Source organism: Rutilus rutilus (assembly GCF_951802725.1).
Source record: "Rutilus rutilus genome assembly, chromosome: 16".
NCBI lineage: Eukaryota > Metazoa > Chordata > Actinopteri > Cypriniformes > Leuciscidae > Rutilus > Rutilus rutilus.
In genome coordinates, this window is record NC_140224.1 from 3287758 (window position 1) to 3300584 (window position 12827).

The 12827-nt window shown below is 35.7% G+C and overlaps 1 protein-coding gene across 2 annotated transcripts; it reads left to right on the forward strand.

Moving 5' to 3' along the window:
• The first annotated feature begins 207 nt into the window (after positions 1 to 207).
• Positions 208 to 12741, forward strand: zdhhc16b (zDHHC palmitoyltransferase 16b). 2 transcript variants are annotated; one of them, XM_084434767.1, is made up of 11 exons: positions 208 to 378; positions 2474 to 2542; positions 3397 to 3641; positions 4575 to 4769; positions 5673 to 5761; positions 6088 to 6116; positions 6236 to 6369; positions 8709 to 8794; positions 8879 to 9002; positions 11345 to 11415; positions 11526 to 12741. In XM_084434767.1, exons 3-11 carry the CDS (start codon positions 3402 to 3404, stop codon positions 11626 to 11628), a joined length of 1071 nt encoding a protein of 356 aa, XP_084290893.1. In that variant the 5' UTR covers positions 208 to 378; positions 2474 to 2542; positions 3397 to 3401; the 3' UTR covers positions 11629 to 12741. The 2 variants fall into 2 exon arrangements, with proteins under 2 accessions (XP_084290893.1, XP_084290892.1); XM_084434766.1 differs by lacking the exon at positions 2474 to 2542 and having other exon boundaries at positions 215 to 378; positions 11526 to 12654.
• The last annotated feature ends 86 nt before the right edge of the window (positions 12742 to 12827 follow it).

Genomic DNA, 12827 nt, shown 5'->3' on the forward strand with positions numbered 1-12827 from the left:
ATAAATAAATAAATACATAAATAAATAACAACATCCTTTTACAGACTATAACTAAACAATCTCATGGGCCTCAATGGTTGGTCTGTCTTGAATTTTATACAATGCCGTTTAAAATCAATTTCTATGTGGAGAAAATGACAAAGATTGTCCGTAACGCTGCGTTCAAGCGCTGCTGTCGCGACCTTTATTTTGAAAACCGCTGTAAACACCGGAAGTTGAATTGGTACTCAGTTCATGCTGCAGAATTTGCTGAGATGAGATGTGTATTATTTTGAATGTGTGATCATCCTTAACGTGTTTCGTTCAGTTGCGAACATGAGCTGAATCCTCGTATGAGCAATTCGGTGGGAAACCTTTACGGAACCAGATTTGGTGGTGGTACGTAGCCTATCTTTTAAATATTTCTCGTTTACCTGCCGGTGCATTATGAGCATCTTCACGTGACGTTCACATGTGAATAGTGTAGTGACCGTAGAAACACACCAGCCCTCACACGCTTCTGTACTAGTCTGTTCGTCCATTATTTGACCTGGGTTGTCTTTGTTCTGCTGTTGTAATGGAAAGTTTATCCTTTGATCAGAAGTGAAAGTGTACACCTGAGGTCATGTATCCGGTCTCAGTGTTCCAGTGTGTCAATCATAACCACGGCAGTGGAACCAGGTCAAGTGTGGGACAGATGGCGAACGCGCACAGTACTGAGCTTTGCTTGTGTCTCTTCAGTGTCTATGCTGGTTACTTTAGTCCTGAATTTCTTGAAATGTCCTGAACTAAAGTGCATGGGTAACGTGCTAACGGGATATGTGAGCGTGCTCTGCTGTAAGAAGTGACAGAGGTTAAGCCTTTCCAATCACAGTGCAAAGCTCCTTACTTTTGGAGGAAAAGGGGCTTCCCATGCACACACATGCGCTTACTGTCCAGTGGACTGGATGCATGTCTTTGTCTTTTTTTTAGCTCGCTTTCCTGTTGTTGCAAACTCTTAAAAAGGAAATCTGATGCATTTTGTAAAGGACTGATGGCCTCGGCAGTCACCATCCATTTCCATTGCATCTTTTGAAATGAAAGTGAACGGTGACTGATAACATCTGAGTTTCACAGAATAAATGAATGGTAGCAGAGAGTAAATGATGAATATGTAATGTTTAAATGCTAGTTTTTGTAAGCAAATTTGGGTTACACTAACCAAACCCTAATCCTCACTTAATTTGGTAACACTTTATTTTACAGTGTCGTTGTTGCTCATGTTACGTGTAGTTTGTATAATAGTTAGTATAAATTATGCATAATTACATGCAACTAACCTTAAATCTAATCCTATCCCTATAGTAAGTACATGTAGTTAATTACTATCACTCAGCACTTAAATGTCTAATTACACTGTAACAATGACACCTTAAAATAAAGGGTTACACTTTATTTGGTAACACTTTATTTTATAGTGTAATTATAAACTCGTGACTGTATGTCTGTAAGTGCTGAGTGATAGTAATTGACTACATGCACTTACTATAGAGTTAGGATTAGATTTAAGGTTAGTTGCATGTAATTATGCATAATTTATACTAACTATTATACAAACTATGAGTAACAAGGACACTGTAAAATAAAGTTTAACTAGTTTTTTTTTTAAGGTGTCCTTGTTACAGTGTAATTAAATAAGTACTCAGTAATATTAATTAATAACATGGTTTGATTTATAGGGTTAGTTGTTGCTTATGCATAATTTACTGTTATTACTACGTAGATGTGTAACAGGGACACTAAAATAAAGTGTTACCCAAATTAGTTTATTTTAGTTTTATTTATTAATGATTATATATATTTAAATCTGTTTTATTTAATATCTTTGGTCTCTGCATATACTTCCATTTGTGTTATTTTATATCTAAGATGACCCTTTTTGTCCATCAAAACATTAAAATCTGTGTACTGACCTGAGAGTTTACATTCAAGCATCGTGTTTCACTAAAAGCGTTTTAACTTGGTAACGAGCTACTGACACCATGTGACTTCAGGATGACGTCATCATCACGTCACGGCGTGTAATTGTCTCCACCACAAGCTCACCTTCCACCTGCGACATTTGGCAAAACGCAGTGGGTCCGGGCGGCCGGTTTGAGAGGAACCCCATGGGACTGGGATAAAAATACCGCCTCCATCTAGTAACTAATCCTCACTTTCATCAGCCACTGGCCGTATCAGATGCACACTTATTGTCCTCCTGAGGAAGTGCGTCCAGTGCTGGGTTACAGTGGTCTTGTGACTTGAAACTTTTCTTAAGTTGGTTGTTGTTGTTACATAAGGTGAAGTGCCAAGGACTCGATCAAATATTTAGTGTGTTTTTTTCTGCCTCGGACATTAGTTGATAATCCTGCGCAATAGTTATACACCCCTTGACCAGGTATTTTGATCTCGCTACGTTCTATGTAATCAAACTAATGCTTTTCTGTGTGTGTGTGTGTGTCTATGGTTGCAGTTCTGGAGTAGATCTGTTGGAGATGGGACAGTTTCTCTCTTGGTACAGACAAGCTAAGGACAGTTTTTAGTGAGTCCTATTTTAATGCATTTATTTGCTTAGAAAAGCAGAAACGATAAGAGTTGGTAAGGATTTTAATTACATTCTGTGTGCCTAAAGATTTTGTACTTTTTTTGCACAATTTATTTATTATTTATTTGCTTATTGAATATCTTGGTAATTGGAATATGTTCTATATATGCGTGTGTGTGTGTGTGTGTGTTTTATTTGATTTAAAAAATGTATTTATTTAGTTATTTACTTGCTTTTTTATTTTTATTTATTCATTTATTTTTCCAGAATATCTTGGAATGTTCTATATATATATATATGTATGTTTGTATATGTATATATGTGTGTGTTATTTTATTATAATTTTTAAAATGAAATGTATTTATGATTATATTTACTTATATATTTATTTTCTTGGACTATCCAATGTTTGTGTGTTTGTTTGTTTTTTACATTTTGAAATTAATTTGTTACTTTTTTAACTTAGTTACTCGAATATCTTCTATATACAGTGTGTGTGTTTATTTGGTTTTCAAAATTATTGATTCATTTTACGTATTTTTTTTCTTTTGGATAGGAACCTTATTCTCATATTTTTAATAAGAATAATAATAAAAAAGATATTGCCTAATTTTGCTATTATAAAAAGATAATTAATAGATTTATAATTTTTAATCTTTCTACAAAGTCTTTGGTTCCATAGGCTGTATTATTGATTGATTTTGTGTGTTTAATGAAGAGTATAAAGCTCAAAAGAAGCTGGTATTGCTGTTTTCAGGTGTGGAGGTCAGGGAGCTTGTAACCTGTGTTTGTGTGCGCTACGCAGAAGAGAAACACTGAGCCTCTGTTGTGTGTGTGTGTGTGTGTTGTAGGAGGGATGCGTAGCTGGAGGTGGTACCTCTCCAGGGTTATGCGTCTCTTCCTGCGCTGGTTCCGGCTCTGCCTTCGACGAGGACGCAGAAAGCGGCCGAACCGAGTACGAGACCTGTGGAACTATGGGACGGTGCTGATGAAGTCCCTGTACTACAACGTCCTGACCAATTCAGACACGGTGCTTGACTGTGTCTTTGAGCCCATCTACTGGCTGGTGGACAATATGACCCGCTGGTTTGGAGTGGTAGGCAGAACAAAATCTATTTTCTTAAAGAGTTAGTTCACCCAAAAATGAAGATTCTGTCAGTAATTACTCTCCCTCATGTCGTTCCAACCCCGTAAGACTTTCGTTCATCTTCAGAACACAAATTAAGATATTTTTGATGAAATCTGAGAGCTGTCTCACTCCTCCATAGGCTTCTCTGTAATCGAGATCTGCCATCCCAGAAAAAATATTAAAGACATCGTTAAAATAGTCCAAGTGACTACAGTGGCTCAACCTTAAGTTTATCAAGTGACGAGAATACTTTTTGTGCGCAAAAAACCCCCAAAATAATGACTTTATTCAACTATTCATGTTCTTCCGAGTGAGTTCACGTAGTGTAACAGCGCAGCGCGTCTGGGTTGTACGTCAGAGTATTTTCTCATTAAAACTGCAGTGAACCAAAAACACGCTTTGAAATCGCTGGTGTTTCTGACGTCACAAACTACCTTATAACCAATCAGATCAACATGTGATCGTCAACGAGTGGATCTCTGAGCTGAGCGAGTGAGTGGAGGCGGGGCTCATTTGCATATTCATAGAACCACGCATACTAAATGAGGCAAGGGTGTCGAGTTACATTCAAGATATTTTAAGACATGGAAAAGAAAAATTCTAAGAAAAAAACATTTAAATAAGTCATTCTGGTGATCAAAGATGAGTTTTAAGTGATAAAATTAGTAACTACAGGCCAGGGGGACTTTAACATTTTTTCAGAACCTCTAGTAAATTACTCATTATTTTGTTTAGCTGTCCATCTAGAATCATAATCTATATTTTAAACCGTGATTCTCAGTTTATCCAGGATCGTGCAGCTCTTGTGGGAACTTGTTAGTTAATGCATGTTTAAACTCTTAACAGCTCACATGATTAACCATTTCTATCTAATCCCTCATCTCTGTCTCCCCCGTGAAGGTGTTTGTGTCTCTGGTGATCGCCTTGACCAGCTCCATCGTGATCATCGTCTATCTGTGTGTTCTGCCCATCATCTTCAGCACGTACCCCGTTCACTGGATCCTCTGGCACCTCTGTTACGGCCACTGGAACCTCCTCATGCTGGTCTACCATTACTATAAAGCCATCACCACGTGTCCGGGTTTCCCACCACAGGTGCCTGAAGATTTTTTTTCATATCCCAATTTCACATTTTAAGTAAGCAATAGAGTCCAACAATTGGGTTCTGGAAGTAAAAGTAGTTCTGATTTTTAACAATAACTTCTAAACCGTTAACAACAGAGCAATGAGGTCTTTAAAGGGATACTTCACCGATTAGCATTAAGCTTTGCATCAGTAGAATCCCGGTAGTATTTTCGAATGACCGTGCTTCCCTCCCTCATGTCCCCCTGAGACCAGAGATTTCTGTATTGTGTGTCTGGAAAAAAACTCAGATGACGCAAAAATCGTCATTTAGCTCATCGGAGGCTTTTGTGTCCAGAGGCGAGAGACTCCAGCCAGTAGGAGGAGCTCGTTCTGCATGTCTTCAACCCGCCCATAGGGGGATCTCACCATAAAACGCCATCTTTTCAGTTTCGACTCGACTAGTAGCCTAGTTGTATCATTTCTCCCGATACTGCCCTCTGTAACCGGTAGGCGTGGCTTGGGAGTGTCCTCGTAGGGCAGCGAAGCAAGTGCATTCTGGGAGTTGTTGTCTTTCATCCACATGAGCCAGAAATACATTTTCTGGCTTTTCTCAGTCTAGAAGGCACCAACTTCTACAATAATTTCACATTTCTACTACATAAATGACCAGCGGTGAAATATCCCTTTAATAGATGATATTTGCTTTCAGTCTGCATTCTTTCAATTTGTTTTAAAATAATCATGTTTAAGTGAAATTCCTCGGTGAAAAACCTGCAAGAAATTCCACCAATCAGAAAATTCAAAACGAGCAAATTACGGCACAATAACTTTCTTTCCCGTGAAACGCTGCGTTTTCATTTATTGTGTACTTTTTATTTTGAATATTTAACATTTCATTAAGTGTTTGTTGCATGCTTGTGTCTTTTGTTTTAGGAAAAGAGTGATATACCAACTGTTACTATCTGCAAAAAATGTATAGTTCCCAAACCAGCCCGAACTCATCACTGCAGCATCTGCAACAGGTGAGACGAGTTAGCCGACTGAAGGCAGTAGAAGTGAATCTGATGCGTGTCCTTCTACACTTGTACTAACTGAAGTAATGCCAGTAAATTATGCATAAGTATATTCAACTAACCCTAAACCAAACCATATTCCTTCTAACCATATAGAAAGTACATGTTGTTTATTAATATTACTCTGGACTTAAATGTGTAATTGCAAGAATTACATTAGAATTTTTTTGATTAATGGAATAAAATATTTAATTTAAAGATTAATCAAATAATCAATTGCTGCAGTCTAATTTTTAAATAAAATAATGCGTTATGTTTTGTTTTCTCCATCACAGATGTATTTTGAAAATGGACCACCACTGTCGTATCCTTGTGAAGCAGCCAGTAAATGACCATACGATACGTGAAGAAAAGTAAATGTTCTTTCATTATTATGTGACGATGTCCTGCTGTGGTTTCCGTCTTAACTGAGCACTCTTCCAGCCTGGCTGAATAACTGCGTGGGTCACTTCAACCACCGCTACTTCTTCAGCTTCTGCCTGTTCATGACCATGGGCTGCATCTACTGCAGCATCAGTGCCAAAGAAATGTTCCTGGACGCCTATAACGCCATCGAGGTGAGGTCCTTCTGGGGTTTTACTTTTACTCAGGCAAACTTACAACATCCAAATGCCTTCAGAGAGTTTACTCTGTGGATATGGGTTTTGAAAGAAGTCTCTTCTGCTCACCAAGGCTGCATTTATTTGATCAGAAATACTGTAATATTGTGAAATATTATTAAAATGTAAATGTTTTCTATGTGAATATATGTTAAAATGTAATTTATTCCTGTGATCAAAGCTGAATTTTCAACATCATTACTCCAGTCTTCAGTGTCACATGATCCTTCAGAAATCACTCTAATAGGATGATTTGATGCTCAAGAAACATTTCTGGTTGTTATCAATGTTGAAAACAGTTGTGCTTCTCCTATTTTTGTGGAAACCGTGATATTATTTGATGAAAATAACAGTATTTATTTGAAATATAATCTTTTGTAACCTATAGATAGATGTATTTACGGTCACTTTTGATCAATTTAATGCATCCTTGCTGAATAAAAGTAATCATTTATCTCAAAAATAAAACTTTAAATGATCATAATGGGAGATTGTTTAATGGTAAGCTTGCGCTTGTATTGTTTTTATAGTCGGGCAGGTATATGGAAATTCACACACAAGGGGAGGCGGTCCTGGGGGCGAGGCTAATCTAAAGGTGAGGCGGGGCTAGTCTAAAGGGGAGGTATCCTGAGGGCGGGGCTAATCTAAAAGTGAGGCGGGGCTAGTCTAAAGGGGAGGTGTCCTGGGGCGGGGCTAATCTAAAAGTGAGGCTGGGCTAGTCTAAAGGGGCAGCGTCCTGAGGGCGGGGCTAATCTAAAACTGAGGCGTCATGGGGGTGGGGCTAATCTAAAGGGGAGGCTGTCATGGGGGCAGGGCTAATCAATTTACCATTCCCACAGCAGGTAGAAACTGCACAGAGACTGCAGGTGCACTCTGGGTAAAACTCCTAGAGGGCAAAAGCTGACATTTTGTAAGGAATGTTTCAAGTTAAATTCAAGTTCAGCCTGTTGTTGATTTCCACAGAAAATATTTTTTCCATTCACGTAAAAGTCATGTTTACATTAGGGCTTTTACTATGCAAAACATTGTTGACTTGTTTCAGAGTATAGTCTCAAGACTTAAATACTATTTGTGTTAGCATGACACTACTGTCATAAAATTACCTACTAAATGTTTTAGTGCTTTCACCTCACAGGCTACTATTAATCATTAGTAAGCGCAGCCTTGAAACCTGTTAAAGGATTAATTCACTTCAGAATTCAAATTTCCTGATAATTGACTCATCCCCACATCATCCAAGATGCTCATGTCTTTCTTTCTTCAGTCTAAAAGAAATTAAGGTTTTTGAGAAAAACATCAGGATTTTTCTCCACAGTGACTTCAATCTGCGATGCGCCACGCACTACGTCGTCACGTTGAAAGGTCCCGCGTGATGTAGGCGGACCTAGTGTACAGGCCCCGCCCCTTTATTATGCATATGAATTATTTAAATGAGGAATATTGTGACGTGTTCGTTCCCGGAAGAAACTCGAGACTACAATGGAGGCGTTTCAGGGAGTTCAGAAACACTGACACTGATATAGAGAAGGGACTTTTTCACGCTCAAACAGGAACATTACACACTAAAGAAAGATGAACATGTAAAAAAAAGCACAAGGTCATCTTTAAGATTAGTTCGTGTCAGTTAACTTTCTGCCCAGGGAACTTGCAGCCACAGACAGTAAATCAACTAAGAGCTCTGAAAGACTTCAGCTTATTATATGTAGCAGTGCAGAATATTAGTGAGATGTGATTTGTGGAATTATTGGAAATGATGTAGTTGATGGTTTTAGTCCTCAGAAATGTTGTTACTTTGACTACCATTCAAAACTGTGGGGTCAGCAAGAATTTGTAACTCATTTCAAGGGGAAAAAAATCATCAAGGATGCATTCAATTAATCAAATGACAGTAAAAACATTTATAATGTTACAAAAGATTCTATTTTAAATAAACGCTTTCTATACATCAAAGAATCCCCCCAAAAATATCACGGTTTCCACAAAAATATGAACTCTTTTCAACACTGATAAATATCAGAAATGCTTCTTAAGCATCAAATCATCATATTAGAATGATTTCTGAAGGATCATGTGACACTAAAGATAATGATGCTGAAAATTCAACTTTGATCACAGGAATAAATTACATTTCAACATAGTTGGTAATAATATTTCAAAATATTACTGCATTTTTTATTTAAAAAAATGCAGCCTTGGTGAGCAGAAGAGACTTCTTTCAAAAACATTTTTAAAAAATCATACCGACCCTAAAGTTGATCAGTAGTGTAGGCAAGTTATGATGATGTTTGTGTTTGAAGAGCTCCTATCAGACGCCTCCACCTGCCTTCACCCGTGAGGAGAGAATGCTTCATAAGAGCCTGGTTTATCTGTGGGTGTTGACGAGGTAAGACTGCTCATTACCGGGAGTGTCTTCACATGTTAATCTTGAACGCCTGACGTCTCTAGCGTGTGTTCTTCCCTCCACCAGTTCGGTGTCTGTGGCTCTGGGAAGCCTCACGCTGTGGCACGCGGTGCTGATCACCAGAGCAGAGACCAGTGTGGAGAGACACATCAACCACAGAGAGAGAACACGCCTCAAACTGAGGGGCAAAGTGAGAGACGACAACACAAGCACACACTTACACCAGCCGAGACGAGAGTGTGCAGCGCATGTCATTCCTGCTGAACACAGTCGCAAACATACGTTTGCACCAGCCAAGGCAAAAACTGCGGCCGGTTGCATAAACATAGCCATAATGTTGAGACAGTGCCTTAAGTTCTAGTATGACCTACTAGCAGTTAGTCAGGGGCAGTCAGTCTTAGTTTTCAGTATCAAAGTAGGCTTATCTACGTTTTTATGTAAGTGATTTACATACTGGCCCCCGACTGAGCCTGGGTTCTCCCAAGGTTTTTTTTTCCTCCATTGGGTCACTTGATGGAGTTTTTCGGTTCCTTGCCACTGTTGCCTTTGGCTTGCTCAGTTGGGGATATTCTGGGGATATTTAATTTGATTTTATCAATCAATAAATTCCACTAGAAACAAACCTTGTTGTATTATTTTAATTTAATACTGTGAAGCTGCTTTGATACAATCTGTATTGTGAAAAGCGCTATACAAATAGACTTGACTTGATTTAAAAAAGCTATGAACCGTCTTAAAGAAAATAAATTGATGTGTAACTTGTAAGACTAGTCTTAGAGGTTTATGCAACCGGCCCCTGAAGCATGTCATTCCTGCTAAACAGTTTACAAAATCCATGAATAATAATAACAACATTGTTACTAATATTGTAACATATACACACACAGTTATACAGTATAGGTAAAAAGTTTGGAAACATTGTTTTTTTATATTTTTGAAAGAAGTCTCTAATGCTTATCAAGGCTGCGTTTATTTGATCAAAAATACAGAAAAAAAAACAGTAATATTGTGAAATATTATTACAACTTAAAATAATAGTTTTCTATTTGAATATACTTTCAAAAATAATTTATTCCTGTGATGCAAAGCTGAATTGTCAGCATCATTACTCCAGTCTTCAGTGTCACATGATCCTTCAGAAATCACTCTAATATTCTGATTGATTATGAGTGTTGGAAGCAGTTCTGCTGCCTAATATATTTGATGAATAAAAGGTTCAAAAGAACTGCATTTATTCAAAATAAAAAAATATTTTCTAATAATATAAATCTTCTTTACTATCACTTTTGATCAATTTAACACATCCTTGCTGGATAAAAGTACTGATTTATTTAAAAAAAAAAAAAAAATGTACTGACCAGTAGAGTATATTGTTGTTACAAAAGATTTCTATTTTTTTTTTTTAATTTGCTTCTTTTTTTTTTTCCTTTTTATTCATCAGTGTATCCTAAAAAAGTATCACAGGTTATGAACAAATATTAAGCAGCAGAACTGTTTCCAACTTTGATAACGAATCATTATATTAGAATGATTTGTAAAGGATCATGTGATAGACTGGAGTAATGATCCTGAAAATTCACAGAAATAAATGATCATTTAAAGTATAATAAATTGAAAACCAATTATTTTAAATTGTAATAATATATCACAATATTACATTTTTTTTTCTGTATTTTGGATCAAATAAACGCAGGCTTGATGAGCAGAAGAAACTTCTTTCAAAAACATTAAAAATAGTAATGTGTCTAAACTTTTGACCTGTACTGTATAGTTATATATGATTACAATATATGAAGAGTTCAGATGCAAAAGCCTCTAAATGCCATCTGAAATTTTCTTATAGAATGATTATTTTTATCAAGCTCGTATATTTAAATTCAGTAATTTCACTTAAATGGCAATGAAAATTACCTATTAATTATCATTTAAGTGAAATTACTGAACTTAAATATACAAGCTTGATAAAAATAATCATTCTATAAGAAAATTTCAAATGGCATTTAGAGGCTTTTGCATCTGAACTCTTCATATATAATAATAATATATTTGGAAAAATATATATTTAAAAAATATATCTGGAACTGGTTATTTTATTATTAGTGACAATGTTATTATTATTAATATCGTTGTTTTTTTTTGTAAATTTATTTTTTGGTTTTCATTTTTCGCAAAAATCTGATAATATTATTATTTAATAACAACATTGTTACTACTAATAATAATAATAAATTTGGAAACAGTTATTTTATAATTAGTAACAATGTTATTGTTATTATTAATGTTGTAAATATTATTATTATTAAACTTTTTTTGATAATTCATTTTTTGCTTTTAATTTTTGCTTTTACAAGATTAAGTTATATAAAACTAACAGCACAAAATGCAATTGCAAAAATCTATAATAACAACATTTTTATTATTATTATTATTTTTCTTTTTGGATATTTTCTTTTTTGGGGGTTTTCAGAGATGAAGTTCTATAAAAATGTATTATTGTAATTTTTGAAGATGAACTCGACTGTCTGTTCACAGATTTTCCGTAATCCATATCACCATGGAATGCTGAACAACTGGAGAAGGTTTTTTGGTGTTGAGAAGCGGAGGTGAGATGTTTACCATATTTTTTTTTTTTTTTTTTTCTTCCAATTTAGGTAAAGGCAAACCAACTATTTCACAGTGACTATTTTATAATCAGTTTTTTATTGTCTTCCAGTGACTGGCTAACGCGAGTTCTGTTGCCCTCCGCTCATCTTCCTCATGAGGACGGCCTGACGTGGGACTGTCCTGCATACAGGAACAACACTGTGGTCATATGACGCGTCACATGATCAGATCCGCTCATATCTCAGACTCTTGATGAAGGGGCTCTGCATCACCCCTGACCTTTAGAAATCAACGACTGCCGACCTTTAGGCCGTCTCTTTATTTTGAATGTGTTTGTTATACAGTGTGAGATCCTTGTGCCGAGTTCAAAGTAGTTCTTGGTGCCAAAGACTTAATGTGAATGGATTTTGGTGACATCTGTGGAATATTTATATATTTTTTAACTTAAAAGATTCTCTTCCAATGGCGATCATGACGACACACGGGAATCTTTGAGCTGTGTCCTTTATGAAACTGTTTTTCACCATGTCTAAACATTTCCAAAGTGGTCCATGCATTTTGTTAAATTGAAGTTAGTCAAACATTTGCTATAATTTGCAAATGTTTTCGAATTAACACACTTTTACATATGAAACCCGTCTGTAGTTTTACTGCACCGGTACAGACGTGCGATGGGCTCCAGAAGTCTGAGACTACGGAGGAATTTTTTTTTTTTACATAAATATATTTTATTCTTTTCTAATTACATTTTTCTCATTATAAAATATATTTTCGGTATTACAATTAACATGAATTTCAGGATGTCTTGGTATTTGAAATGTTCCCGGTTTGCTTTAATGCACCTTTTGCAAGTAATAACATGGTCAAAATGTAAAAACTTTTTTTAAATTGGTTACTTAGAATTGTTACTGACTCTTATATTTATATTATATTTCATAAATTTGTTTGAAAATGTTCTAAATCATAAAACGAAAAGGTTTCGGTAATCATTTACAATAAGGTCTCATTTATTAGTAAGCCGACATGAACTAATATCGAGAAATATATATTTTTAAAGCATTTATTGACGTTAAACCATGAACATTTTTTTTTTTATATGTTAGTTTAAAGTGCATTAACGTTAACAGATACAACTTTTTGATTTTAAAAATGTTGTAGTAAATGTTGAAATGAATATTTATACATTTTTGTAGAAGTATTGTCCGTCGATGTTAACAAATTAAATCTTAAGTATTTTCAGTTCCCCGTGTTTTATTCTCATTTGCATATTTTCAGTATGTTCTCAGACTTCTGGATGAAATGTGAAATAAATGTAAGCAAGCTGGAAACATTTTGTTGTTATTGATGATTGTGTGATAGTCAGTGTTTGTTTAACTGTAAACGTAGAGCACATTACCACAATCTGTACCTT